The 26,997-nt window shown below is 48.5% G+C and overlaps 1 protein-coding gene across 3 annotated transcripts in view; it reads left to right on the top strand.

Moving 5' to 3' along the window:
- The window catches only part of LHPP (phospholysine phosphohistidine inorganic pyrophosphate phosphatase), a 72,707-nt gene that overhangs the window by 30,018 nt on the left and 15,692 nt on the right, over window positions 1-26,997 (top strand). Inside the window, exon 7 of one of the 3 annotated variants that reach the window (XM_032116574.1) lies at window positions 8,641-25,972. The exons of 1 other annotated variant lie outside the window; for it this stretch is intronic. In XM_032116574.1, the coding sequence (XP_031972465.1) occupies window positions 8,641-9,037 (397 nt within the window). In that variant the 3' untranslated portion in view covers window positions 9,038-25,972. Of the gene's footprint in view, window positions 1-8,503; window positions 25,973-26,997 lie in introns of those variants that run through there. One more of the 3 variants, XM_032116573.1, reaches the window with a different exon arrangement.

The raw sequence follows: 26,997 nt of genomic DNA, 5'->3' as shown, positions 1-26,997 counted from the left end.
TGACTCCTTGGTTTCAGCTCTCTGAAATTTGAAGCAGCTTTCCCCAGGCTAACCTTCAGGAGTTTGATTCAAATCTGTGCTCACGTGGCACGGATGACCTTGCTGTTGTTGTTCTAACTTCAAATTGCTTGAACACAGTTCCTCGTGCTTCTGTGCTAAGCTGCTTTGTCTTCTCTAAAAGTGACAATGGGTATAAAACGTGGTGGCAGCTTTCCTCTGAAACGGGATGTCTTCTCCCTCTGGGTGCTGCCAGGCAGCTCCTGTGCTCATGCTCTAATGAGGACACCTTTCCCTCAGCGTTGATGAGCACATGCTGAAATCTGCAGCTCTTTTCAGATGATGAAAGCTGACTGTGATACGGGCAGTCTCCTTTATCTGTTTTCTTTCTTCTGCCTTTTAAATTCTCATTACACATTTATGATGCTGTTATAGCAGGGATGCCTGGAGCACAACCGTGGGCACTGTTTGGTCTCTGGGTCCCCAGAGGACCTGATAAAGCTGCTGTTGCTTTGTAAACACTGTGTCAAGAGCTGATTTCATGTGTGCTGCTGGGCATTTTCACCCAGCTCTGATAATGAAAAGAGGGAAGGAGTTTTACCATGTCAACGTAGACATCTGATAGGAAAGCACTTTATTGGTTAGAGACTGAGAATAGGGTTCAGGCATGCCAACCCTTCCTTCTTGGGGTTTTAGTACCTTTAGATCATCACAGCAGTGAAACTTCTCCTACAGACAAGCTGCTTTGTAGACACTGTCGCAGCAACAGGCACAGATGAGCTGCTTCTCACTTCAGCAGCCTTTGGGTAGGATTTGTCTGAGTAAGCATGAGGGTATTTCTGGTTGTCTGCTAGGAAATGACGTGGCTGCAGTTGCAAAGGTGCTACACTGGCATTGGCTGAGCCTGTGGAAGGCAGATGATAGCCCAGGCAGGGCCAGGAATTTACTTCCCATGCCAGCATTAAGTACATGGCCCAGAGAGGAGCTTGAACAATTTTTCCATGGTTTACCCCTTTTCTGCCTGAAAGGTTGAAGCCTCTCTGACCCAGAGATGAATTTCTACTTGCAGCCAGACTGTGAAACCTCTTAGCTTTTGATCCCTGGCATTCTTTATGGGGAACAGCCCCACTGGAGCAGTGGAGTGAGTGGCAGGGACCTGAACCTGAGCGATTGGGATAAATCTGGTACTCCAGCAGTGAGTGCCAGTCCTGCTGCAGCTCCAGCACAGACCCTTGGTTTCATGGAGTTTTAGTGGAGCTGACAGACGTGAGACTGAGCACACACTGGAAGAGCCAGCTCTCATCCTTGCAGACGGAGCACTTTTATTTTTCCTTGCTGGTTGAGATGTTCTAGCAAACACTCAACTTCCTTGTCATCCTTAAACTATGTGGAGAGGTGGGGAGTTGCTTTTTACCAAAACAAATGGACTTTTGCTTTGAAAAGTCCCTTCCTGCAGTTTTTGGCATGGCTGATCGCTCTGTTCTCAACAGCCCCTGAGCTTCATGATACAGTAGTTTTGTACAAAGCTGTACTTTTATGTGCATAAGCTTTTAGAGCTCTTAGAGAGTGCACCCCTAGATGTCTGTCCTGTGGTTTTTAGGGAGAGTTGGAGATGGGGCTTGCTTGGGAGGAGAGACTGGGCTCTGGCATTGTGAGACAGTGGCCAGAGGCGCTGGCAGACACGCGGCGCTGGCCAGCGCTGCTGCACGTAGCACAAGTTGTCAAATGACATTCAGATAAAAATGCTGCATGTCAGAAGACCATTACAGCATGAATTGAGCCATATTGTGTGTTTACTCTGAGGAGCAGTGCTTGATGAAACACTCACATCCCCTTCCCTACGCTGAATCCTCATCTCCCCATCGCACACGTGTGGGGGGACTCACAGAGCAACATTTCCCCTCTCCAGTCAGGTGTGTTTTTCTGCCGTGTCTTTCTGGTCGTGAAATACAAACATTGATGCATTTATTTCTGGAGCAGAGCTTTGAGATCCTTCCCTGTGCACACAGGGCCAAGAGGCACAGCTTAAAGCTGGCACTGGCCACAGGGTTGGGTGCTGACGTGCTCACTTTGAAAGGACTCGAGCATTTTGTGCAAACATATGTTGGAAATGCCACTCGTGACCACCTCAGGGGCATCATGTGGGCTCAGCCCTGCTGCAGATGGACTCCCAGCTGGCCCTGGGCAGGCACTCAGAAAATCCCAGTGCCCTGAGGAAAGCCTGGGAATCACAGAGGAACAGTGTGGCAGAGCAGAGGGAGAATCCGCTCCTCTGTGGGGCAGCACTGACCTTTCTCATCACAAAAGCATCTCTGTCTCCCTCCATCAGGCATCAGTGCATCACTCAGAGGTGCTGATCTCCTCTGGGGGCTCACAGAGGCTCTGCTGAGATGGCTCTTCCCAGTTTCCTGGCTCCTGGGAGTGGAGCGAGAGGACAGGTTTTGGCTGAGGATGTGGAGGCCGGCTCCTGTTCATACAAAGTGGGTACAAAGACCTCAGTGGAAAGGGGAAAAAAAAAACCTGTCTGCATTTCAATCAGCCTAATTAAAGTGGCTTTTTGTAGGGGCTGGCAGGCCCAGTGATTTGTGCAATTAATGCCTTTTGTGTCTGTCTGGTGGGGTTTTTTCTTACCTCACTCATTTATGGCACACATTTATATCACCTATGTGCAATTCATGATTTTAAGGTTAGAAGTAACCTGAGCTGGATCCTCAACTGCTCTAAGGAGTGGAGTAAATGGGAAGAGCTCTGCTGATTTACACCTGTGGTGCTTTGGAACCTGGAAATAGCTTAGCAAGTGTAAAAGGGGAAAAAAAAACGTTTCTCCATCCATCTGGAACACATTGTATCCATCAGGGGAAGGAGAGGCATTTGTGAGAGTGAACGCTTCATTTATCAGTGTATGAGCTATTGAAAAGCCTGGATGTAGCTGGGATAATTATAACCCAGATTAGTCTTCTTGGAATGGAAAAGTAACGACAATCCTAATTTTACCAAATCCTCTGAAATTTATTGTCTATTTGTTTAACACCCTTTCCTATGGCAGGGGATCCAATAGATTTATGGAGGTGCAGTTTGGCAATGTAAATATTGGGAGTTCATCTGCGTGGCCGTGGGCTGCTCTGGTTATTTTCGCTGTCACCACCTGGAGGCTGTGGGAACTGGGGATGCAGCTGGGAGCACAGGGAGGCACAGGCCGAACATCAGCTGGAGCCACTCAAAACATTCTCCTTCCACTGGACTCTGCAGGTGAGGAGTACCTGGCCAGCCTCAGCTGTGGGTAGGAAGGGAACAAAGTTTCTTCCTTTCCCTCTTCAGGACCTGCCCATTTTTCTTTCCTGAATATTTGTGGTTTGTTTCCTGCATGCTTTCCCATCCCTGCAAGTGTCCAAGGCCAGGCTGAATGGGGTTTGGAGCAACCCCAAATGGCTGGGGAAGTGGAAGGTGTCCCTGCTTGTAGGTGGGATTGGAACTGGATGGTTTTTAAGGTCCTTTCGAACCCAAACCATTCCATGATTCTCTGTAAGGAGAGGCAAGATGTATTCAGAAATTCCCCATGCAGGGAAGGTCAGAGTATTGGATATTTGGAGAGCTGACTGCAGTCCCCCTGTGCCAAGCCATGGGTATCACCTGTCCATCACAGAGTCTTATCAAAACTGAAAACCTCTGCTGGATGCAGGAATAGCAGCACAAGAGGGAAAATCCCTTTAGGACAATACAGGCTTTGATAAAGAACAGAGGTTGTCCAGAATCTGTGAAAAAGCAGGTAAAGGAGCAGAGCTCTGGACCTGGAAGCTTCTTTTGCTGCCATTATTTAAAAATAGAGGAAAATGCCTGGGCTGGGTTTTAATAATTGTTTCTGGTCTTTTTTGTAATAATTCATAACTTCTAGGCCTGTCTGTGTTTGTGGCTTTATGAGCTGTGCTACCTTTTGGCTGAATATTTACTCTTTCCTTACCATGAAAGTGTCTTTTCCAGTGCAGCAGGAGAGCTGAAATGCAGAGTCTTGATTCCCTGTTCAGCTCTAAAGCACTTTGGGATTTTAGAGTTTTTGCAAGCACGCACAAAACTCCAAACAACAGACCCTGAAAGATGAAAATAATGGTCCAAAGACAGAAGGAAAATTTCCTTTGCCTCCTTCTGAGTCAGGGGTTTAGTCCAAGGGGTTCGGTAGCACTTTAGGCCTTCGTGCTTCAAGACACAAGCCAAATTCTCCCTAATAAAACTCAAAAGGCATTCTTCCTTCAGGGCACAAATTCTAATATAAAATCTCCTGCATTTTCCTAAACCACTGTCAGCAACTGGCCACTGCTGAAAGTGGAATGCACAATTAGCTCAGGCTGCCTGACTGAACCAGCGTGGAGGCTTTTTCTGGCTTCACCTTCCATAGGAGCACACAGAGCGGGCCCTGTCACCAGTATTGTGGTGTTGTCACTGGGAAGGCCACCAGCTCAGGTGGGACAGGTAATCAGGGAGACAGGAGGGGTTTGGGATGTGTTTGGGGGTGCATCAGGAAGCCTCTTTGCCAAAGCAGTATCTTCACAGTCCCATGCTCCCAGCTCCTGTGCTGCCATCCCTTGGGGCCTGACTCACATTTCTGCAGGCGTCCAAGTCCTGAAAAGTTTGGGTGAGCTGTTGGATGGTGGTTTATGAGGGAACATCTGTGCTTTGCCACCTGGGAGCTACAAAACAGTAGGCGTGAGCGAAACAGAGGAAGGAATCTCTGCTTGAGAAAACGATGGGGCAGCAGCAGAAATGTACCTGTCTTTTTCCAGAGCAGAGCAAGTCCCCTCAGTGCCAGCTCTGCTCCACATTTAACCCTCCTGTAGGCAGGTTGCTGATCCCGGGAGCCAGCAACAGCTCTGAGGGCTAGGAAATCAAAGCAGCTTCCTGAGGTCTTTGTATCTCACAAGTTTCCTGCTGCAGCCTTGGCAAAAATGGTACCAGTGAGGGATCTGGCAGTGGCTGTGGCTCGTGCTGCCAGCTGTGCAGCAGCTGGGGACGAGGGAGTGTTGCCCTCTGTACCTGGCAGTGTCATCAGGCTGGAGAGATGAGCAGCTCTGGTCTCTCCCTGTCTGAGGACAGTGGGAGCCTTTCCCATCATTCCTGACGAGCTGGAAAAAGTCTTGCACCTCCCACATGTATCACTTTCTTCCTGTTGGTTTTTTTTTTTTTTTTCTTTTGAAACATCACACCCCACAGTCACAAGAGGCAGGGCTGTTCTTGAAATCCTGACCTGGGATAGTTTTCAGCCGCAAAATGCTGTGGCAGTATTTGTACTTTGTCTCGGTAGAGGATTTTCATGCCATGTTAACATGGTGTGTCTTAGAAGTTGCTCTTGGAAGGTTTTGGGAAGTGCATTACAGGGTGGTTGAAGAGGGTGGGATGAAGTAACTTCCTTACCTTCCATCCATGCCTTCGACCCTCTGCTTCAGCTGCAGTGAACATTATTAAGCTCCAAAGTGCTGCTGCTGGCACCCTCCTCCCACACCCTTGTGTGGCCATTCCCAGGAGCTCTGTCCCTGCCAAAGCACAGCCTGTCACCAGAAGGAAAGGACAATTAAAAGGAAGCGGTGGAGTTTGCCATATAAACGTTTAAACCTTACCCAGGCTGAATAATAATGCAGAGCGTCGTTCCGTACAGGCAGATGCTTCCTGGATTGAAAGGAGCCACTGGATCTGATGGGAATGGATAAACAGCTTTGCAGCTCCCAGTTTCTGCAGCTCAGGTCCCTGGTGTTGTCCCACTGACTGTCCCTGCCTGGCTGTGGGTCGCTCAGGGAGGCGGTTTTGTGAGCAGCCCAAATCCTGTTGTTGAGGGGTCTAGGTGGAATCTCTGTCCCAGCCCCAGCATGGGCTGTTCCTGCGGGGTTCAGGGAGGGTGTACAAGGGGAACGTCACCAGTGCCAGCAGCTCCAGCTGCCTCCTGATGCTGGCTGCCTGCTCTTGGACTTCTGTACCCTTCTCCTGGGAGCAGAAATCATCTCTCTGTGGCTCTGGGCAAACCAGGAAAATCGAAAACTTCCCTCAATCCCCTCTCTGATGCTGGCACTGTGCACTTCTGCTCTCCTTCCCAGACCACCTCCTGCACGGGGTGACATTGCTGGGGAGGGACCCCCTTGCTGATGGCTGAGCTGTTCCCACTCAGCCCCCTTCGGATGGTGTGGGGACACCTCACAGGCATCGCTTCCCAGGAAAAGCCAGGCTCTTCTCTGAACCCCCAGTGCCTCAGGGATGGGCTGTCATCACCCTCCTGACTTTACCTGAGGAATGAGGCTGTGTTGAGGGAAAGGAGCAGGAAGACATTTGGGGGTAGAGCAAACCAAGCCATTGCTGGGCTCTGTAGGTGGAGAGGAATCCGGGGCTGGAAGCTCAGTGCTGGCCCTGCTCTCAGCCAAACCCACACACACACACATGGCCAGGTGGGTTTTATCCAAGAGAGCAGCACTCAAGGAAGAACAGACAGAAAAAGCTGTGGTGCTCGTTCCAGCTCACGTGCAGCTGTGTTTTCCAAAGGGAGAATTTCACAGTGCTGTGGGAGGGGCTGGAAACAAACCCCATCCTGCAGCCCCCTGCGCAGAGCATCGCGTCCGGGCTGTCCTGACAGCAGAACAAACTCACTCATCCCAGGTGGCCATCCTCGGGAAAGAGGCTGATTGCCAAGTAAATCCAGGAGCTGCTGCCTTTATAGGAAACTCCTAGAGGATTGACAAGGCAGTAAAACAACAGTTTTCTATAGCAATTGCTCTCTGGGGAATCTGGTCAGATCGCTGCGTTGCAAATGTACAGAACGCCTGCTTGTAGAAATCCTTGAGAGTGTGATAGGATTTAATCAATCCCATTTGTTTGGATGGAGAGGCAGCCCAGATCTCCATGGCAGATGCCCAGGAAATGCTGGAGGCAGCAAAACCTGTTAAACAGGGCTGTATGTGGCCCTGTGAACAGAATATACTGAATTTGCCCTTTTTTTGATTCAGTCAACCCCCTCCCCTTATTACACCTCAGGTGTGTCTAGTCTTTACTCATCCTGTCATTTTCCTCATTTTTTTCCCTTCTCTATCTCTTTGCCTCAGACTCCTGGTTTTATTTATTTGTTTCTTTATTTATAAAGTGTGCCTTGATTCCTCCTTCTGCTTCCCTCTGTGCTGGGAGGCCACAAGAAGCAGTTGGATGTGATGTTCTGCAGCCCTGCTCACTGTGGGGTGTGGGATGAATGTGCTGGGGGTCCTGGTGGGTTCCCAGGGATGCTGTGCTCTGTGATGTCCCTTCAGGAGAAAGTGACAGGCTGCAGAATGAGCCCCCCACCAGCAGTGGGCTGTGGAGGTGGGTCCTGGCTTTGGAGTTACACCAGTTACACACAAATCCCAAATTCAATCCTAACAATCCATGTTGTTTTAAAGGGGTTTTACTTCCAGACAAGTGACTTTCTCAGGCACGTTTTTCACTCCCTTTGAAAACTCTCGGTTCTGCTGCTTGTCCAAGCTGTGCACAAGCAACAAATAGTGATAAAGAACAACCTATTGGCACGGGAATGCAGGGGCCAGCTGGTTGGACTGTGTATTTATTGGACTGGAGATACTGGCAGCATGGAATGATGAAGATCTGCTGTTAGTTCAGGCTTCTCCTCTATCTGGTTCAGCCAGCTGTCCTTTCAAATAACAGGGAAGTTTCATGTAGTTACAGGAGACAGGAGAAAAGTTTCCTCTCCTGGTTTATCCGAGTTTGCAGTTTGCTCACCGACCGCATGTTGTTTGCCACCACCTTTCCTCCTTCCCAATGGCAGCCAATTCTTTCCCTCCCTTTGTTTCCTGGATCTTTTGTACAACAAAATGAAGGAGGACCTTTCCAAAGGCCCAGCACTATTGTAAAGCCACAGGAGGGCTCGGCACAGGCTGATCCTCCCTGGAGAAGCCAGGCCACGTGGCTGTCGCTATGTTGTCAAGCTTGTTTTGGGAGATAGTGTGGGAGAAATGTCCTTTATCCTGAGATTGCTGGGCCTGCCATTTAAGGGGACACTCATCAGCGTTTTCCTATCTGCAAATCATAATTACTGGGACAGGAGAAAAAAACAACCCTGGACCAGTCTTGGTCATACCTGCTGTGATTCTTAAAGAAAAGGCACAACCTCCCGTAAATAATCACCCCAGGAAGTGAAATACGGCATTTAACATCTTTCTAAAATAGCTAGCATTCAAAAAGCACCCAAGTGTTGTCTCTTTGTCTTGCAGAGTGTCTGCATAAAGCAAAATCTGGTGATTTTGGTACTGCAGACAATCTGGGATGCTGCACCAGAGAGGCAGCAGCACCAGCACAAGTGAGATAAGCAGAGAGCTGAGCCTTGCTTTTCCTGTCATAAGCTGGGTTGGTGCACTGAAAGGCACATGGGTGAGGAGGAAGACTTAGGTGGTGCTGTGCTGTGACTTGATGAAGATTGGCCCATCCTCATGGGAAAATCCCAGGGATTTCTGACATACCATCCAAATCTTGCTTCTCCTGTCATTTACAGGCAACAGCCCAGCCTTGTGTGATTTCAGAGTCTGGTACCTGCCCTGGGCTGTAGCTGGAAATGGGGCAAGCCCTTCCTCCTTTAAAGAGCTGCTGTTTCCCTCCTCTCCACTCCTGGGATGCCATTATCTCCTGCAGATCAGGCCTTACAGCATTCCTTGGGCCCTGCCTCCCTGACAGATTTTCCTGGACATCCGTGGGCTCGCAGGACCAGCACTCCTTGTGTGGAAATCCTCTGAAAACCGCTGCTGCTGGAAGTCCCACTGCATCCATGGATCCTGCAGAGCATCACTTTGGCCAGGCAGCCTTTCCAAGCCTGTATCCCACTTGCAGCATCCAGCTCCAAATGCAAACAAGCCCTCATTTTGTGGTCTCCAGCAGAGCAGCAGGTCCCAGGCCCTGGAGCCACCATTCCAGTAGATGGCATCAAAGACAGCTCGTTCCCCTGCAGGATCTGGCTCCAAGGGCTCTTTTCCCACAGTTCCACTCCCCACAGCCCCATTTCCCAACAGCTCTGGAGCAGATGTTCCTGTGAAAAAGGCAAGTTCCTTAAAAAAGATAATCTCTGCGTTGCTTCTCTTTTGCTTCATGGTTATGTGACATGTCCCATGTCACACACCAGTGTGGTGCCCAGTCTTCCACCCAGCTGTAGGGACTGGGTGCTTTTTGCTCACCTTTGGCCATTCAGCCATAATCTCACCTGAAAAATGCATTGAAAAATTAACTATAGACCTTCAGGTGTGGGTTTTGATGTCTGAATTTAGTTTACTTTATATTCATATGTGTAATTTTTGCATATGCACTGCCCTGCATAATAGGGAGATTAAATCTTCCTTTTTCTTTATTTATTTATAAACTGTGAAGAGACCTCACAGTTGCTGGAGCTCATTGATCTACCAGACATGAAGGAATCCCTTCTTGACTCCAGCCTGTAGGGATTTCCCACGACCAGCAGGTCTAGCACACCGTGAGACTTCAGCTGACACATCACATTGGAAAATCCAATCACTGCCACATCACATCTTTAAAACTTGATCACTGACTCACCATTATTTCTGATCTCTTTGGGACTATTCCAAAATCAGGTTCCCTGCATTAGCAGAAGGAGATCAGGAGCAGTGAGTGAGTACAGGAGGAGGGAACATAAGTGTAGTTTTTACTTTTAAACTTAGACCCCTGTGACTTTTAAATGTAATGGCTGTAACATACCCTGCCCTTGGGAGGTATATTTCAGCTGCCTCCCAGTGCTTGCATTAGCCAGTAGACTTAGCAAGATTTTATGGATCTATTTTCAATTAAAAGGAAAGAGCTGGGATTTCTTCCCACTGGGTTTGTCTTCTGCTCTATTTGTAAGTTCAAAAAGAGAAAAAAGAATTACCTTCCCTTCCTTACTAGGCCATAGGTACCACATGTACTTTGGGCTGTATACTTCAGTCTTCACCTGCTCAAGGTGACTTTGGCTTCTTCAGGCTGGGATGGGCAGGATTTGGGCTGTTGGGTGAGGTTTGAGGGAGGCAGAGCGTGGCAGGCACAGGGCACTGTCTGTGGCTGGAGGTCCTACTGCAAAAGTCTGTGAAATTGAAGGATGGTTGGTCTGTCCCAGGCAGATTTTTGATATGTTCTGTGCTCAGAGCAAAACCACTGCAAAAATCTTGTCTTACAGAGTAGATGTGACAGAGCTTTGCTGGAGCTCCAGGAGAAAAGCAAATCTGCATAATGCATTTGTTTAATGGATTAGATCTGAAAACAGGATTAAGCCCTCCTGAGAGCTTTGAGGTGGCAAACAGAAAGCTCAGCCGGGCCAGTGGATGCTCCTGTGGCGTGGTCACGTTGCAGTGCTGAAAGTGGTGTTGGCACTGGTGGCACCTTTCAGAGGGTGCTGGTGCCTTGGTGGACCCTTGAGGCTGCAAGGGGCAGTCAGGCTGATGCCTGCCAGGGCCAGCTGGGAGCCTCCAGGTGTGCCCCTGGCCTCCACCTCAGGTGGGAACAAACAGCATCCTCCAGGATGAGCAGTCCATCTGCTCTTAAAATATTCCTGCTGCAGAGTGGTGAGGGAGGGAATCATTACAGATTTAGCACATGGCTTTTAAGACACAAACTCAGCCCAGAATGCTGGCAGATTTTCCAATATCAGCAGCTAAATCCCTTTCACAGGATGAAGCTGGACCGTGTTTTCCAGGTGGGATGTACACTGTGCTGCCCAGTGTCACACAGTGCTGCCGTGCCGGGGTAAAGTTTCTTTCCCAGGAAAAATAATGAAAGGTGCCGGTCACTTTGTTACTGGTTATCCTGTTCCCTGGGAATGAGTGAGCAGAGCTTGAGGAACAGGCATTACAGGGAGAAGGGGGAATAAAGGAATGAAGCTGAAAGAAAACCAACTCAATGCTTTGCAGGAAGGGATCAGAGTGCCTGGGGCCATTCAGGTGTTATCCTGGTTACAAGAACTGGAAAGCTGAGAAGAGTGAAAGGGGAGGTAGGAGGGACCTCTCCAGGTGACACTTAATAACTTACAGATTTATCAGGCACCTTGAAGTCTTCAAAAAAATACAGTAGTAGTAATTTTGCTGAGAAGGGACAGGTGGGTGTGCTCTCAGAATGCTGCTGTGCAATGGCAAACCCTCTGTCCCAACATACTCCTTGTTTGTAGCTTCAGGAAGGTTTACACAATAAAACACCTCACTCAGCAATACCTGGGGACTTCACCCCAGGGACCAGTCCACAGCCCTTGGCTCTTCCAAGCAGTCCCAGGAGACAGGGAGAGTTTGGCTTTGCCTGCGCTGAGGAATGAAGGAATAAATAAATAATCCTTCCCAGCCCATGCAATTCACCATTTATAGTCCTGCAACAACATCCTGCATTCTGGTTTTCAGAGCTGGGGGCAGGTGGGGATGGGTAGAGGGGGATCCTCTCCACCCCTCTTGGGGGGAGCCTTGTCCCAAACGTGGGGCAAAGTCTGGCTGATGGGAAAAGATAAAAGGAGCCTGTGCTCTACAGAAGCCATGTGGAAGTTGTCCCACAGCAGCTCCAGTTTGAGTTATCCTTGTCTAGTTACCATTCTGTTCCCATCTATATATATCTATATATATCTATATATATAAGGCCAGAGGGGCTTGGGTTTGTGCTGAGGCCATGAAAGGGGCACCAAAGGTTTCTTTTATTGGGCTCTCAGAAACATTTGGCTGCTGTTCCCTGACTGACAGGGCTCTCACTTCCTGAGCTTCACAGATTTGGCCACTGGTTTTGGGGAAGTCTGGAAAATTCATCTACTTGTTTCAGCAGCACATTTCCTGGCTGGAGTGCTGGGCATTGAGAAGATGCTGCTTTTCAACCTGATTTGAGCAATCTCCTGTACATTTCAGATTTTGCAGAGATTTATAGGAAGGTTTTGTCTGTAGCTGTGCCAGGGAGTGCAGTGAGGGGCAGGTGATCACTCAGAGCCAGATGGTTCATGATGGGGTGTGGAGAACACAAGGACATGTGAGGACAGAGCACAAGAGCCCAGGCACAGCAGAAGACCAGAACAACCTGGCAGCAGATGTGAGAGAGCTGACCTGACCCTACAGCTCCACTTTCCACCAAAACACCACCATAAAACTGGCCAGATCTGACCATGCCATCCTGGCCTGGGCCAGCCCTCCATGAGGCCTGTACAGCCCAGTGGAGCTGGATGGGGAATAATGGGTGGCACTGTGGGTTTGGGGGTTTGGGGCCAGCTGCTGTCTTTCCTAAGCAACCTCTACAAGCTGAGTTTAGCTGGTTGTGACTTAGGGACACAAAATATAGAACTTGAGGTATTCATCATGAGGGAGAAAGGCCTCACTCCCCTCATCACCTGCCGTGAAGGACAGGCACACAATTCAAAGTTTTCTGTAAATGCTAATTACAATGGACTTAGCTAATGACTGATTGGTCTTTTAATTGCATTAAGATTCGAAGTGTAATGAACTTAACTGAAGTATGGATTACAATCTTGTTCTAATTAAAACAAAAACGTGTAACACATATTAGCACATATCAGAAAGAGTTTTAATGGCTGTTTGGGATCAAACTGTTGAAAATATTAATGTGTTGTCTAAAGCCTGCAGCACTTAATTAGATTCTTCATCCAAGTGGAATTCAGGTTGCTTCAAAGGATGCATCCAGATAAGATTTTCTTATGCTCTCAGAAACAGAGTGAATATCGATCTGGATTGTTACTTCCATGCTACCCCTCCTTTGCCCTCCTCAATCCTGACTTCCTCAGTCCCCTCCAACCCTGTGGCGTGTGGAAGAGAGGGGGACAACTTCTAATGCTGAACTTTCTGCATATTTAATTGCTGAGCGAGATGTACCATTTTCTGCACCATTTTCTGCCTTGTTTTGGTCACAAAGAGTAGAGCCAGGGGGTTGTTACTACCTTGCAATAGATGGACAGAGATTAAACAACACACCTTGCTACCAGCAGCCACAGGGAAAAGGTGTTCAGTGTTGGTATAACAGTAGTGGCCAAGCAAACCTGTGATCAGAAAAGTGAAGCAGAGCTCAAGTTGAAATGCCAGGAATTCAGGGGGTCAGGACTAAGCAGGGAAGGGCTCACAGCTCTTGCCTGGGCCGTGCTACAGCTCTGCCTCTCACCTTTGCAGCTCTAGAGGAACTGACCTACTTTAATCCAAGTTTTTAATGCCGGATGAAGAAGGGATTGGAAACAGGGTGTTCTCCCTGGAAAGCACTGGACTTAATTTCTTCCACTCTTTTGGCAGCACCTGTTTCTGCTCTTCTTTAAGACAAAGCACACAGCCCTTTCTTTTTTTCTGGATGCTGCCTGGGGCAGGAGAAAGCCATTTGCTGTAGGTGGTGTCTCCACCCAGCTCCTACCAGAAGTGACATGTTTGCAAAGTCAAAAAGTCACTGCTTCTGAGGCCTCTCCAACCACCAAAAAAAGTATTTTCAAATATCTGTGATCCCTTTTCTCCCAGCTGTGACCTTCAGCTGTCTTCAGTAACCCCTCCTGTTTCTAAACCACCTGGAGGTCCTGGGAGGGCACAGGGGAAATGCAAACTTACCTCTGAAGGGGAACAGGATCCCAAAACTACCAGCGAGACATGGGCAATTAAGGCATTGACAAGCTGGTGCATAATTTCTGTAAATTTGGTGTCAGGGCTTGATTTTTGAGGAAAAGCCCAGCAGATGTCAATGTTCCAGGTGGCTCCAGCATGGTCAGGCCAGACTTGCTGCTGGACACATAGCCCCTGTGGTGGAAGGTATCTGCATTCTAACCTGGCTTCCCCCCAATAGACAAACAGATCTGCAGGGAGAACTGGGAATATGCAGCTCCCTTCTGCTCTCCTGGCCGTGAGGAGCAGGGAAGAGGCTCTGTAAGAGCAGCAGTTGCTCAAGGGCAGGGCTCGGGAGGAAAATGTGTGAGCTCAGGAAGAGCGTGTGGTTATGAGTCAGGGTGTCAGAAAGCAGCGTGTGAGGTGACACTTAGACCAGTCTGAACTAAAGGCTTCCTGTCTTCACAATATCTCATCTGGGTCACACTTGAAGCAAAGCAAGCTCAGCACAGCCACACGGCAACACCTCACACCAACTCAGGACTGAGGTGTGGGACTTCTTGCAACAAGTCTGACAGTGAAAAACCCTTCTGGTCTTGGTGCCACAGCACCTCCAATGACACATCTGTAACAAGGGCCATACAGCTCCCCCCAGACTGTGACACAGCAGCATATCAGTGTTTTTATGGCAACTCTGGTCACCTCCCTCTACCCAAATCACTGCCTGAATGGTAAGTCTGGGATCATCCCAAACCCTCCTGACAGCACTGTACAGCTGCTGAGCCCTGCCATGGCAGTGACATAACGTCTGTGAGTTTTGCAGTTCCAGGATAATCCCATTTTAGAGAGCCTTAACTGGCCATGTTAACCCAGTCGGTAGCTGATGTTTACTCAGTGTATCAAGTCCTTGACTGTACAGGCCTGGATGTGCCCTGCATTGATAGAGGGAGGAGATTTTACACTAGAATTTGGAGAATTTTGATTTAGGAATCCTGCTTGCCTGATATCCAAGTCTGTGGTATGAGTTTACAAGCAAGGCAGAGAGGGTTTGAGCCCAGTGAGGGCTGCATTGCAACCATCACCTCTGCAAAGAGAGGTACCCAACCCACTGAGCAGAGAGGAGGTAGCATCGAAGGAGTAAACGTAATTATGTGCTAAAGAGGCTGCCAGGAGCTGGAGGGACAGAAGATGCTGTAAGGTGAACTCATCAGCATAAGATAATGTCACTCATGTGGCAGCACAGAGAGAGCCTGCAGCCAGAAGAGGCCACGTCCAAACAACTCAACACCCTGAAATAAAGACAAGTTGAGGAGAAGAATGGGATGAGCTGCCTGGGGCAGTGGTGGGGTCACCATCCCTGGAGGGATTTAAAACATGTTCAGGTGAGGCTTGGCAGTGCTGGGGCTGGAGTCTTTGATGTCTTTCAACCTAAAAATGTTTCTGCAATTCTAAGGTGATTCAGTCTGATTCAAGATAAAGACAGGACTTGAGGACACTGAGAAGCCTCAAATGCACATGAGTCTGTATCTGTGTGCATGCAAACATGGACATATAACCCTGGGGAGAATGAGGGAAGTTAGCAGACACCTGAGAGCAGGAGGATGCTGCAGCTGAGCAGCCTGAATGCGATTTACTGAGAAAACTCCAGCTCTATGTTCCTCCAAAAGGCACAGATTTTGCTCCTGAGGTTCCTGTATCATTAATGTCGTTAGCGACAGGATTTACATGTTGAGATGAGGAGAGGTAAAGCAGGGTTAAAAAAAAGATACCACAGATGCTACTTCATCAGCCCCAGCTAATTTTCATGCAATTCTGGTTTCAGATAAAAAGCCTTCCCTGGGTTTTTGTAGAACAGCAATGCAGGCTATTCAGAGGGTGTTAATACATGGCTCTCGTGGCTAAAGCCTCCTGCTTTCTGAACACACATCCTCAAGGAGCACAGCAGGGAGCAGGGATGTGCCTTCCACTACTCTGCTGCCAGACTCAATCTCTTCCAATTTCTTGCCTGGCTCCAGCTTTGGGGTAGACAATGGGAGAAAAATTATTTCGAGTGAAGCCCTTGCTCACTAATTGCAATTTGTGCTGAGAACCAGGCAGGAACAGGCAAATTTACTTGGTGTTATGGCTGTTTCAGGGAGTCATGGTGAACACTGAACCCTGCACAGATTCAGTAAGGGTTAAGATTAAGGCTTTGTTAAAGCAGAGTAAATGCATTAGAGCTGCACTGAAAACAGAGGAGCTGGGTAACATCTTCAAGTGTTTAACAGAACTGCAGCCAACCACGTATGGCTGTTTTCACAGATCCATAAACTAGATATTATAAAAAAGGAAAAGAAAAATAAACCAAAGGAAATCCACTTCAGCTGAGATAAACTTAACCTGGACACATGTGCAGACCCAAAAGAACAAGAGGCATCTCACAGGCTAAAAGAGCTCCTCGTTCCCAAGAGTGTCAAGTGTGATCATCTGCGAAACAGGAATGCGAGCTAATGTTTCTTTTAGTAAAAGGGTGAAATGAAATGTTATTTTTGAAAAGTTTACATAAAGTTAAGTGAGCAGGATAATCCCAGCCTCCTACAACAAACTTCTCACACTTGACAATGTACGCAAGAAGGGAGGTGTGAGCAGAGCTGTCCTCATGTGTCCTGTGCTGTGTGTCCCTAACTCATGACCAGCTAAACTCCTTTTGTAGAGTTTGGTTAGGAAAGACAGCAGCTGGCCCCAAAACCCCAAACCCCATGGTGCCACCCATCCTCTCCCCAAATAGCTGGCTCAGCTGGATGGAGCTGTACAGGCATCGTGGTGGGCTGGACCAGCTCAGATCTGTCCCGTTTTACACGGTGGTGTTTTGGTGGAAAGTGGGGCTGTAGGGCCAGGTCAGCTCCCCCACATCTGCTGACAGATTGTTCTGGCCTTCTGCTGTGCCTGGGCTCTTGTGGCATCCTTTGTCCTCATCATCACCCCGATCCAGGTGGGATTTGCCTGCCCTGTGTGCAGCACCCTGATGTAGCTCCAGGGACAGCCGTGGTGAGTGAGCCGTGGGGAGGCCGGAGCGCTGGGCACTGTCCTCCCTCACAGGATTGTTTGGGTTGGAAGGGACCTTAAAGATCATCTAATTCCACACCCTGCCACGGGCAGGGACACCTTCCATCACCCATCTGGCTGTGTCAGGGGACACTGGCAGTGCCCAGGGTGTTGAGAGGGCCAGTCCAGGCACCCACAGCCAGCAAGGCCTTGGAAGCTGTGGAAGGCAGCATTGGCTGTGGGCCGAGCCGTGGCAGCAGGCTGTGCCTTTCTGCACTGGCAGCCCCGAGATCGTCTCCAAAATTGCTCGTCTGCAGATAATGATGAATAGTCCCTTTATGCACAGTAACTGAGTAGTACTGGTGTCGCCTCCCTGAGAAAAATCAGCATCTCTCCTCGAAGGGATGGAATTATGCTCCTTTTGCCATACACAGGCCACATAATTCACTGTAATTTCATTACCTCTGTGCACTCAGAACTACGCCACATGGCTCTTCTGTAAGTGGTGAAGGTAAGAGGCTACACCAGCATGAATTTTCTTTAATAAGATTACACCATGATAATAGGCTGCTAGAATAATTCAGCTTCTAATGATTTTGTTCTTCCTTGCTTCCACATCATCAAGGGCAATACACATTAAAGTTTCAGAGGCTTTCTTAATTAGAGAGTAGTAAGTATATATTTTATCTAACAGCTGTAATATTCAAAGGGAATTTTTGTTTTTGTGAGAAATACTTATTTGGTGTTGCCATTTTCAAGGCTCTCTGTGTAAGCACGTGCAGGCCTATGATCAAATTTCTGCAATACAGTAGTGGTGTCTTTGTGGGAAAAATCCAAGTGTTGAAACACAGTGCAGCCAAACCAAGCTGTCTGGAAGGGATCAACCTTGTAATACTTTAATCTGATTTAAAAAAAAAAAAAAAAGAAGTTGTAGTAAAAATTATAAATTATTTCTTCATGCAGATGAGTTGCCTAACATCAGGCATTCAAATTAGGAAACGCTGGCTCGACTCCCCCGGGGCCTCAGTTTCCCTTTCAGTAAAACAAAGGAAAGAGTCGTTGGCACTTTCAGACCTGCCTCGGTGGGTTATCCCAGCCCGTTTGTGTTGCGCCCTGGGAGCACCAAGAGATTTGGTTCCCTGATGTTTGTACAACTCTCCAAGATCTTTAAAGAAACACTGCAAAGCCTTATTTTACCATTCCCAGAGGCAGCGCTGGGTAACGCCTGTCACCCGCATTATACGCAGTCCTTGGAGAGCATGATTTTATCCACAATCCTACCTGGCACTGAAAGCTTCCAGCCCTCCACGGTGGAGCTGGCTTGACCTTCAGTGCTATCTGAACCTGCTCTGCCATGTGCCAACCTCCCTCCAATCTCTCTCTTCTGGACGAAATACGGCTTAACGTGGCCTGCTCTGAACAATAGCTCCTCAGTTAAATTCATATCAGCATCGTTCCTGACACAAGTGGGGAGGGTGGAGGCCCAGAGCCACACATCTGTTAATCAGGGCTGGGTGTCACCTTGCAATTCAGAGATGGTTTGTGCGGAAGGAAGCCGAGCTCTGCAATGAAAGAGTTTTGAGGTTTGCTCTGGAAAGACTTGTCACCACTTGTGACGTGCTTCCCCACCCCATGGCCAGGTCTTTGTGGCTTGCGCAGAGTAACCAAGAGGGCAGAATTCACACCAGCTGGTGAGTCGTGGCTGGAACTTGTCCCTTCTTCGAGGACCTCTCTGGATCCACCTGGGGAAAAGAGGGAGATAGATGTCCCTGCATCTCACAAAGCTTTGGAGTTATGTAAAGGATGAGGATTTGCAGCAGATGGTGTTTGCACTGGAATTGTTTGGTCTAAGGCTGCTCACCACTTGGGCATGGTGGTTTTCACCTGGCCATTGTGGTTTTCACCTGGGAATAGTAGCAGGAAACTTAATCCAGGTGGGAGTTCAGGTTCATGGTTGGAGGGAAAGCAGCAGCATTTCAAGCACTGCCTTGCTTTGCTGGCTGGAAGAAGCGTTTTGTAACCCAGCACTGCAAAAATCATCAGCTCCTGAGCTCTGCCTGCACTGGGTCTCTCCCTCCTTTTCCAGCAGAGGGGAAATAGCAGAATTTTTCCAGCTAGATGAGGCAGTGGAGTTGGGAAATGGGAAAGGATCAGGTGAGTTTTCCTCTGCGATAGTAAAGGCCATCCCCACGGCTGCTAACCAGGAGGATTAAAGAGTGAGTTCTTCTGACACTCCTCTGCTGTCGACCCCGAGCTGAACCCTTGGGTTAGGAGCTGACTTTTCATTTGGGACTGACAGACTTGCAAGCTAAATCAGAGCCCAGATGGCTTAGAAAAGCCCAGAGAGCTCCAACCTGAGAGCAGCTCTTGCCACGCACGTTCCCATGCTCTTTCAACAGGCCGGGGCTGCTGTGCCAAGTGTGATTTCAGAGGAAGCTTGGAAAGAAAGTCCAGCCCCGTCTGTCATCCTTTTTTTCAGAGAACTTCTGGTGCCTTTGCCATGTGCAGAATAGCTGAGAGAAAGGGCTCTTACAAAGCTCGGAGCTGGGCTCCTGTGCGTCCTGCTTCCCTTCTTCCTAAGATGTGTTCTCTTCCTCCATGAGTCACCCTGTGGATGAGAATAAGAGACTTTTTAGGGAAAAGAAGACCAAACAGCAGAAGCTGACTCTTCAGAGCGGCTGTGCCGTGGCCATTTGTTCGTGGAGCTGGAAGCATCTGTCACCTTTAGCCCGGGGAGTTCAATCCCGAGGAGCTCCAGGCTGAATTACTCCGGCGTGTTTGTATGCGTGGCCGCACGCTGGGCCGGGTGGCCGCCTGCCACCCCTTGCCCAAGGTGGATGTGTTTCAGAGGAGAAGCAGTTTGCACTGATAAAAATACTCAGCGCCTGCGGGTGAGCTGCAGACTGCACCAGTCGGGCTGTTAAAATATTTCCTGGCGTTTGCTGGGCGCTCCAGGGCTGTGGGATTTGCCTCGTTAGCCATAAAACCGTGCCTGAGGAGTCAAACCTGTCCTGCTGTGGGGACACCTGTGTCTGGCCACGTTCCAGGGAGGTGACTCTGCTCTGACATTGGCCTGGGAGGGGGCACTGGGGAGCTGGTGGCTGTGCCCTGCTCCTCCACAATGCTTCAGGACTCTAAACACTTCAGAAGTGGCTTTGCAGGTGTCCATCCAGCCTCATCCCAACACCCAGCTCCATGTGCCAGGCAAGCACACCTTGGGTCTGAGCAAGCACTCCTGCCACTGCTTCATTGAGCTGCGAGCTGGAAAACTTCTAATTAAAGCCAGATTATTGGTCTTGGCCCTTCTTGTTAGTGTTTTGATTTGGGGTTTTCTTTATTAAGTTCCTTTAAGATGTCTGGATAGATGATATCAAGGTTAATTTGTTTGTGATGGGAAAAATGTTTTCACATGGTGGCTAAAGGTTGTTGGAAAAGAGCAAAATTAATAGCTGCTCACTTAATCCTGATTAAACTAGCAGCTGGGAGATATTGATCAGTGTGTTCACAGCAAACTATCCCTCTCTAATGCTTGGGGTAAACAAGCCTGGGACTGTGGTTACCTTAACCCTTCCCACATTGGCAGCCTCATGCACTGGGCAGGACCTGAACCAGTGCATCCTCCTGCTCCCCAGCAGAAGGGCTTTGTCTGGGGTTATCTCCCTGGGGTATAGCCAGGCTGGCTCTGCCCCAAAATCTCCTGGGATTGCAGAGCAGTCACCCAGGTCTGGGTGTTCCTGGGGAGCCCTCTCTGCCGGGGACCCTCGGTGGCCCCCAGCCCAGCCACTGCTGCAGCCATCACATGGGGTGCTTGGAGCAGATCAGTGTTTCACAGAATCCAAAAAAGCTGCTCAGGGCGTTAGCAGCAACTGATTTTAGGAGTTTAAATGAAAAACAAGGCTTGGCCAGAGTGGGCACCAGTTTGGACCTGACCCCAGCTTTGCTGATGTTTCCAAATTCTACCTCTTCCATCGCTGTCGGTCATTTCTTACACACAACTTCTGGGGACAGATGGCAGGATAAACCCTTGCTCACCTCTCAGCCCACCTGTTTGATCATGCTCTCATCCCCAAAGTCATAAACCAGAAGCAATTTTGAGGCTGCCAAGAGAGGGAAGGAGGCTCAACAGCCCCAGCCTTCCTGCTCGGGCTTTATTACTCTCAGCAAATACACATTCCACATTCAAGTCCATGCCTTCTTAATGCAGCCACTGCCAGGCTGGCTCCAAACAACACAAATTGCTCTGGGTTGGGTCTGTCTTCACTATTCACAAGGTCACTGCATTTTTGCACCTCTGCCTGCTGCACTATGGTTGAGTTTCTTATTAACACGGACCAGGTCTGGAAATACCTAGAACTGTGTTCAGCCTCCCAGGGAACGAGTGGGATGGCTGGAGTGGATGGAAAGTAAAAGGAACAGCTTTCCAGAGGGCACTCAGAAATGTGCTTTTCTCAGGGAGATGAGTGCTGCAGGGACTGTTTTATCCTTGCCAGAAATTCCATTTAGAAGAGCACAATTCCTGTTGGAGGTACCATAACTGTAGCCAGTATTGGACCTGGCCCAGAATTAATTCTTTGTGGCAGATCTTGGTACTGATCCACTGCTCAGTACTTCTGGAAAAGATCAGTGTTTCTTTTGTGAATGTCAGATAAACTATTTTTCCACAGGGTGAGTAGGAGACGTGTAAGGGAATCGACCTCCCTGATACCTTGGGCAGCATTGCTCCCAAAAAACAGCAGCTTGCCATCCCCCTCTTTGCTCTGCTTCTCCATCTTGGTGCTCTGCTCACCTCACACTTGATGGGATGAGGGTTCCTCACCCTCCCAGGTATCCAAAGGCAGGCATTTTCCCAGATGTCCCTCCTCACGTGGCACATGACAGTCTTGCAGGAACGTGCATTGTATGCTTTAAAGACAGGCCCTGTTACAATCACTGTCCTTGGGTAAGCAGGCTCAGGCTTCTTGTTCTCGTCACCCTTATTCCACCAAATGCTTGGTGCATCCACACAGTAGCTGACTCTCAGCCCACACTCGTATCCTGTGTGCTCCAGCCTGGATGATGGATTCTCTCCAGGATGCAGATCAGGCTTTATCAAGTGTCATGCTGACCACAGGGCCAGCTCATTCTTCTTGCATCCAAGTTTACGAGGTACAAAGCCATGGCAGATGAAACCCATCTGCCGCAGGTGAGTGGAGTTAAGCTGTTTTACAGCTGAGGGAGCAGGCATAAATCAAAATGGGGAAATTGATGGAGTTCTGGCTTTATTGCAGGGGCTGTTATTCTCTTTTTCACACGAGCAGGAGCATTGCTGCTCCAAGCTTGTAGTTCAGTTGTACCTTCAGGCTTCAGTGCCCTTCCTGCACTCTCTGGGGTGGGTGGCATCACTCAGCTCTTCTCTGGGCGCAGTTTTAACTCCCAGAAACCACTGTGTTGGCAAAGGCTCATCCTGCCACTCCTCAGGGTACTTGACTCCTGCAAGCGATCCTTTGGCATATTTGCATTTGGATTTTCTTTGTTCCAGCCTGGGCACGTACAGGTTCTCTCTGCTGGCTGCTCAGCCATCGGGCCCGCTCAGCACTGACCGCAGCATTTTTGTGCTTTGTAGAATTCTTTCAAGTCCCAGGGAGGTGCCAGGTGAGCGGTGGGAGTGTGTGAGGGCATCCAGAGGGATTTCATGCCTCTCTCTCATCGGAACCTCTGAGCCATGAACGAGAGGCTGCATTTTTTCCACCACACCTGCCAAACCTTAGTCCTTTCTTCCATCCTCCGTATGCTGCCTTGTTGGCCTGAACAGCCATCTCTTAATCTAGGTCTGTCTTGGGAGAACCAGTTAGTAAAACGTCCTTAATTAACCTTACTGTGTTCAGCCTAAAAGCAAACCAGACTCACTGAGGTGCTGCTACGCTTGTGTCAGCAGCTGTTCTCATTTGTAAGAGAGAAGGCACAGGTGGTGTTTGCTCCTCAGAAGTTGGGATTTGATGCACCTCCCAGTGCTGCTGGAGGAGGCTGTGGATCTCCCATATCCCCATCCCTTTTCTGCCCTTTGATTTGCAAGAGCCATGCAGTGGCTTGTTGTGTCTCCTTCTCGCTCAGGTAGAAGCTGAACCAGCTGAAGCTGCAGCACTGGAGGCAAAATTGTTTTCCTATTCAGAAGCAAGAAGAGTGGGAATTTGGGGTCACTCCTCAACAGCCCATTTCCCTTCAATAGGACAAGAGACTCTTCTCATAGGTTACTTACCCCAAACAGCTTCCCTGTGGGAAATCTGGTCCTCTTCCTCTCTTCTGGGACAGAAAGAGGGATGGGAGATGGAAGGGTTTGGCCAAGTGGATTGTGATTTGGACAAATAATGAATACATGGGTCAGTGGGTAAATAGGTGATTATTTTAACATGAGGCAAAGAGAAATGCTCCCTTCCTTTATTATTCCTGGAGACATGGAGCACAAGACTCTTCATTGTTAAGTTAGCAGACTCGAGGGTAGGTGTTGATTCCAGCTTATGTTTGGAAAAATCTGGTGGAGCCACAGAGTGGATTAATTCACAATAAATGAGACCTAAAGCAGTGGAAGGTGGTAGGTGAATTATCCATCAGGTGGGATAATGCTTTTGAGGGAAAACAAAGAAGCTCCTGCGATGATTCCTGAAGTCAGTGCATTATTTCTGTTTGTTTGACTCCTCTCCACTGCTCCCTCCCCTGGCTGGAGCAACGTGTGTTTCATGACCCTTCAGAGAAAGCAGCTCCGTCTTTCGTGTTCACGGCGTGCTCGCATTTCCCCCGTCCTCGTCTCGCAGCTCGGTATCACTGATATGATGACAGAACATGTTCAGTGCACAGAACTATTAAAAATGTAGCTCAGATGGTGCTGATGGGAGGCTGACATCTCCTGAATAATTTATTTTAACTGGAAAGATTTGTAACACTTAAGCGTTAGCAGGACTCTTCCTTTTAACTCTTTCTGAGGTGGCTGCTTGTTGTGATTCTCTTGTTTGGGCAAGAAGTGGCTCAGCCTGTTTGAGGCCAAAGCCAGAGCTACCACCTCCCTCAGGGACAGTCAGACTGCTGGTCGTGGTCCCTTGGAGGCTGGAGAACTCGAGAAGAACTCCAAAAGGAAGCTGGAGGTGTTGGAAGAAGCAGTCACAGTTGGATTGCCCCTGCCTTGGGAGTAGGGAGCTTTTTGTAGGGTGGAAGATTGAAACAGGCTGTAATTACTGGCTGCAAAATATTTACAGTAAGCAAGGAATGAATGGTTGGCTACCTTTAATTCCTGGCAGCAGCTCCCTTCCTTGGGGCAGTGACTGTAAGTACCTGCTCTGAGGAGTAGCTGCTGCCATCCCCCTAGTCCAGGGGGAAGGACCCAATGTGTTGCTGGGCCAGGAGTTTGCACAGGGTCTTTTCCAGTCTTAACAATCCTGTGATTCCATGGGTATGGCTGGAAGGAAGTCAGGGCCATTGCTTTTTTGTAAACATTTAGTAGAAACTTTGCGCAGGGAACATCCTTGCACACAAGCCAACAACCTGAATTTCTAAATTTACGCTGGCAGACATGCAATCACAAGCGGGGCTTATCAGTTGAATTCTTGGTGTCAGTGTTAGAAAGGCCAAGATCATTTCTGTGATGATCGTCTAAGGCTCTTCCTCCCTCTTTTTTATCATTACACATAGACAGGCAAATTCTGCTCTCAGCTGTGAGGAAGCAATTCCCACTCAAGTCAAAGGAAGCTGCTCAGAGAGACCAGGGTTTATCCCATACTTTACAGACAAATTTATCACGGAAATTGCTGTGCCCCCACCACGTGGCTGCTGCGGCCCAACGGGGCTCAGTGCTGACTCACAAACAACTCCTCCCTACTTTCTCTCACTCTTTCCTCGTGGTGCTGGTTGTGTGTTGCAGTGTGTGAGACTGCACTGGTCAGGACCAGTGGGCCAGTTGGCCCAGGGACAAAACAGGTCTGCTAGTGGGACAGCCCCTAAGTCCTGAACCGCCCCCAAGGTTGTGGTGAGCACAAGGAGCCTTCCCACCATGCATTGTTTCATTATGTTGTTGTATGCTGTTTCTGTATTCTGGATTGGCCCATTGGCCCCTGCCTCTTTATACCTTGTTTGGTCCCCATCTAGAAAGTTCCCCTCTCCTGCTTCTCCCATCGGTTTCTGTTCTCCTGCCCACCCCTCCTACTTCCCCATTGGTTGTTGTACCTTTGTTCCACCCTCACTCCGCCTCCCTGCCCTCAAACCGTTGGTTCTGATGTTTCACCCACCCCTACCGGCCCCGTATATAAACCTACACCCTCATCCTTCATTCTGTCTTTTGTCCCTGGACCATCCACACGTGGAATAAACTCTCGTTGCTGGAACCGCATACAAAAGACCCTTCTTGCCTCGTTTGCACTGATTGTCACCTTTGGGACATGTGGTTGAGTGGCTGTACCACCTAGGGTGTGTGTGCCTGTGCCTCCGTTTGGCCTCAGCTCCAAAGCAGCTCCCTCCAGCTGGGGACACTTTTGGGAAGGTGGCGGCGCTTCACCCTCTCCGCAGGGCGCCACAGTTGTGTTCCACGCAGGGTTGTTTCACTGCCTTTCAGTCTTCCTCCAGCTCCCTACCAAAACTGAGTTTTAACACCTTAGGTAAGACACAGTCTGTCCTTAAGGGATGCAAAATCCATGTTGGCGAGAGGGAATGGGGAGACGGAAATCCTGTTATTTTTGGTTTACAGATGAGGTCCTGCAGTGTGGAAGGTCAAACTCTGATGTTCTTGAAGTCAATGCCAAAATCCATTTGTGGCTCCCAGCTGGCCAGGGCATCATCCCAAACAGTTTGTGACTGATCCATCCTCTTTTTGGCCACAGATTCATCCGTCACTCCGAACCTTCTCCCTGCCTAATCTTGGAGGGACTGGAAATACCTCACTCTTCTGTATCTGCTCTTCGCCTAATGAAGTTTTGAGGTGCTCACACAAAGGAGCAGGGTGTTGTTATTCTCATTTTTCAGTTGTGGAAACCAAGCAAAGCCAAGTGATGTACCCGAGGTCACACACCAGTGTCAGAAGCAAAAGTAGGTTCTCCATGTCCTCTGTTCCTTCCCAGCCTCTCTCATAAACCCAAAGAGCAATAAAATGAAACAAAGGTTCATAGCAAAAAAAATTGGATTGGGACTTGCAGCAGCCCAAGATCAACCATGGAGTCCCTGTGGCTCAGCAGAAGCCCTGGAGTTAATGACCTCTGCAAAACTGATGTATTTTTACATAACTAAATTCCAAGAAAAAAATTAAATCCTTATTAATTATCAAGACAGGAACTAGTAGGAGGGAAGAGCCAGAGTCTTTAGGTCAGATTCATCTGAATCCATCACCTAGCAAAAACTTATATTAAGAATAAATACACCCTAGAAACTAGTCCAATAAATTTTTCTTATTGAAACAAGTTGTCTTCCTGCTTTATGTATCATTTTAAAGGAAGGTAATTGAATATAAATTTTCCCCACCTACAGAGAAATAGACATCCAAATGCGTGTATGTGTCTGTGAGTATCCGTGTTCTGGGGATAGTGCTGACATCTGTGTAGGGCATGTTGGACTGAGTCTGACTGACTTCAATAGCTGTTGGAGTGGAAACCAGCACTGATGTCCAACCTGGGGAAAATTCTCCTCAATTCCAGTTTCTTTGTGCATTAGCAATTACTTTCAAATGTTTGAAACTCAATAGTGGTTGCCAAACTCTGCGTTGCCTCCCAAGGAAAAGCTCTTAATTTCTTCGTGTTTAGAGGCCAAATCTGTGGCTAGACTTGATGATAGCTAAGGTTTGTGTTTGGGCAGATTGTGAGTCCATGCACAGTTAGTGCCTGGAATATGCACACAGCTGGGACCATGCTGGGGCTATGTCTGTGGAAATGTAAAAATACTACTCTTAAAAAGAAGTTAATCTTTCCCACATTTCCTGCTATGGTTAGAGGTGATGTTCTCATGTTTTGTTCTTAGCTGTCTCAGTGCTTTGAGTCCTCCTGCCCGAAAGTCTCTTCTAGCAGCCATTTTGCAGCCTCATGTGTTATGTACACATGAAAAATGGGTGGTTGAGTAAGAGGTTTCTTGGTTTGAGCCAGAAAAGAAGTACGGGAAGTCACTAGAAAGTGACTTTTATGAAGAACAGCTCATATATACTGTAAAATCAGCCAGATATAAGAGGCCTGGCTGTGGGCAGAAGCAAATTGGTCGATTTTAAGACTTCGTGTTTTAATGCCTGCGAAATACAAGTGCCCGTGTGCACCCCACTGGCTCTGCCAGCTTCCCACTGCCTGTTTTACAGCACAGGGTGCAGGCTCAGGGCCACATAAAGTTGTCAGATGCAGGGGGATGTTTCCTGCAGCCCTGTCCCTGCAGCAGCAAAAAATAATTGCATTGCTTCAAAACTGCAAGGAGAAGGTTATAAAATTATCGTGCCTGTAAATTCCAG

The sequence above is a fragment of the Corvus moneduloides genome, chromosome 8, assembly GCF_009650955.1.
Source record: "Corvus moneduloides isolate bCorMon1 chromosome 8, bCorMon1.pri, whole genome shotgun sequence".
Classification (NCBI taxonomy): Eukaryota; Metazoa; Chordata; class Aves; order Passeriformes; family Corvidae; genus Corvus; species Corvus moneduloides.
This window is presented reverse-complemented; position numbering and strand designations above follow the sequence as displayed.